Source organism: Bison bison, unplaced genomic scaffold (genome assembly GCF_000754665.1).
Source record: "Bison bison bison isolate TAMUID 2011002044 unplaced genomic scaffold, Bison_UMD1.0 scf7180017849146, whole genome shotgun sequence".
NCBI lineage: Eukaryota > Metazoa > Chordata > Mammalia > Artiodactyla > Bovidae > Bison > Bison bison.
In genome coordinates this window covers 17,909-19,949 of record NW_011479719.1, presented here as the reverse complement: position 1 = coordinate 19,949, position 2,041 = coordinate 17,909, and the positions used below count along the sequence as shown (strand labels likewise).

Here is a 2,041-nt window from a genome sequence, read left to right as displayed (position 1 = left end):
GGCGGGCCCCGGGCCGGGGCTGCCAGGCCCGCAGCGCGTCGGAGAGATGGTGAGTCCACCCCGGGCGCTGCGGGGGCCTCCCGTCCCCCCCCACCCGTCGACCCTGCCACGTGCACTCAGGCAGAGCCCCCTCAGCCCTGCCCCGCGCCCGCCCTGCCCAGGGAGGGGCCTCTTCCGTGAGGACCCCGCCCTCAGCCCTCTGCACTGCCCCCTGCCGTCACCCCGCTCGAGGTGCGGGAGACAGAGCCTGGAGGAGCCCTGACTCACCCCACCACAGGGCTCCCTTCGTGCAGGAGAACCTGCTCATCTACACCAAGCTCTTCCTGGGCTTCCTGAACCGCGCACTGCGCACGGACCTCGTCAGCCCCAAGAACGCGCTCATGGTGTTCCGCGTGGCCAAGGTCTTCGCTCAGCCCAACCTGGCCGAGATGATCCAGCGGGGTGAGGCCCCACGCAGAGGGCACCCACTGCTAGCGGCCCTGGGGCTCCTGGGGGGACCGTCTGCTCCTGGAGCCACAGCCAGGCTGGCGTCCTGCCTTCCAGGCGAGCAGCTGTTCTTGGAGCCCGAGCTCGGCGTCCCTCAGCGGCAGCACCGGCTCTTCACGGCGCCCTCCTTCACCGGCAGCTTCCTGTCGTCGTGGCCGCCGGCCGTCACCGACGCCTCCTTCAAGGTGAAGAGCCACGTGTACAGCCTGGAGGGCCAGGACTGCAAGTACACGCCCATGTTCGGGCCCGAGGTCCGGGCGCTGGTGAGTGGTCCGCGGTCACGCCCCTCCGCGTCTGGCTGGGGGAGCCTAGTTTTTGCTGATGACAGACTCAGCATCTGTTGGAAGGTGCGCTTTAGCCGCAAACACTCACCGTGTGGGCGCCAGCAGGCGGCCGAGCCCGCTGATCCCCGCCTGCCCGCCTGCAGGTCCTGCGTCTGGCGCAGCTCATCACGCAGGCCAAGCAGACGGCCAAGTCCCTCTCAGACCAGTGCGGGGAGAGCGCTGCCGGCCGCCCCTTCCTGTCCTGGCTGGGCTTCTACCCCGCGGACACCAATGGCTCCTACGCGGGCAACGACCTGGACGAGATGGGGCAGGACAGCGTCCGCAAGACGGACGAGTACCTGGAGAAGGCGCTGGAGTACCTGTGCCAGGCGTTCCGGGTACGCGCCGGCCGCCGCCCGCCCCGCCCAGCCCCGCCCTAGGGGCGATGACGAGTCGGGGTGGGGGGTGGCTCCCCGGGCGGCGAACGAGACCCTCTGTCCGTCCCGCCCCGCAGCTCAGCGAGGCCCAGCTCGCCCAGCTGACGCTCGCCCTGGGGACGCCGCAGGATGAGAACGGGAAGAAGCAGCTCCCGGACTGCATCGTGGGCGACGAGGGGCTCATCCTCACGCCCCTGGGCCGCTACCAGGTGCGCGGGCGGGGCGGGGCCTCTACGGGTGTGGGGCGGGGCGAGGGGCGGGGCCGGCGCTCAGCACCCTCCGTTCCCAGATCATCAGCGGGCTGCGGCGCTTCGACATCGAGTACCAGGGCGACTGGGAGCTGCAGCCCATCCGGAGCTACGAGATCGCCAGCCTGGTCCGCGCGCTTTTCCAGCTGTCGTCCGCCATCAACCGCAGGGTGAGTGTGGCGAGGGCCTCCCGCCAGCCCCCAACCTCAGGGTGAGTGTGGGGAGGGCCCCGCCAGCCCGCCCCTCGCCCACTGAGCCTGTCGTCGCTCCAGTTCGCAGGCCAGATGGCGGCGCTGTGCTCGCGGGCTGACTTCCTGGGCAGCTTTTGCCGCTACCATCTCTTGGAGCCCGGGCTGTCAGGCCGGCGCCTGCTGAGCCCCGTGGGGGGGCCCCGCTGCCAGCCGCGCGCGCGGCCCGCGGCTCAGCCTGCGCTTCCTGGGCAGCTACCGGACGCTGCTGTCGCTGGTGCTGGCCTTCTCGGTGGCCTCACTCTTCTGCGTCGGGCCTCTGCTCTGCGCCCTGCTCCTCGTGCTGGGCTACGTCCTCTACGCCGTGGCCATGACGCTGCTGACCGAGCGCGGCAAGCTGCACCAGCTCTGAGTGTGGC

The 2,041-nt window shown here is 71.2% G+C and overlaps 1 protein-coding gene across 1 annotated transcript in view; it reads left to right on the top strand.

Moving 5' to 3' along the window:
- Positions 1-2,035, top strand: part of SMPD4 (sphingomyelin phosphodiesterase 4, neutral membrane (neutral sphingomyelinase-3)) — a 12,055-nt gene extending 10,020 nt beyond the window's left edge. Inside the window, 8 exon segments of the mRNA XM_010846613.1 lie at positions 20-49; positions 278-441; positions 544-749; positions 914-1,147; positions 1,264-1,395; positions 1,476-1,604; positions 1,707-1,819; positions 1,821-2,035. Coding sequence (XP_010844915.1) covers positions 20-49; positions 278-441; positions 544-749; positions 914-1,147; positions 1,264-1,395; positions 1,476-1,604; positions 1,707-1,819; positions 1,821-2,034 — 1,222 coding nt within the window. The 3' untranslated portion in view covers position 2,035.
- The last annotated feature ends 6 nt before the right edge of the window (positions 2,036-2,041 follow it).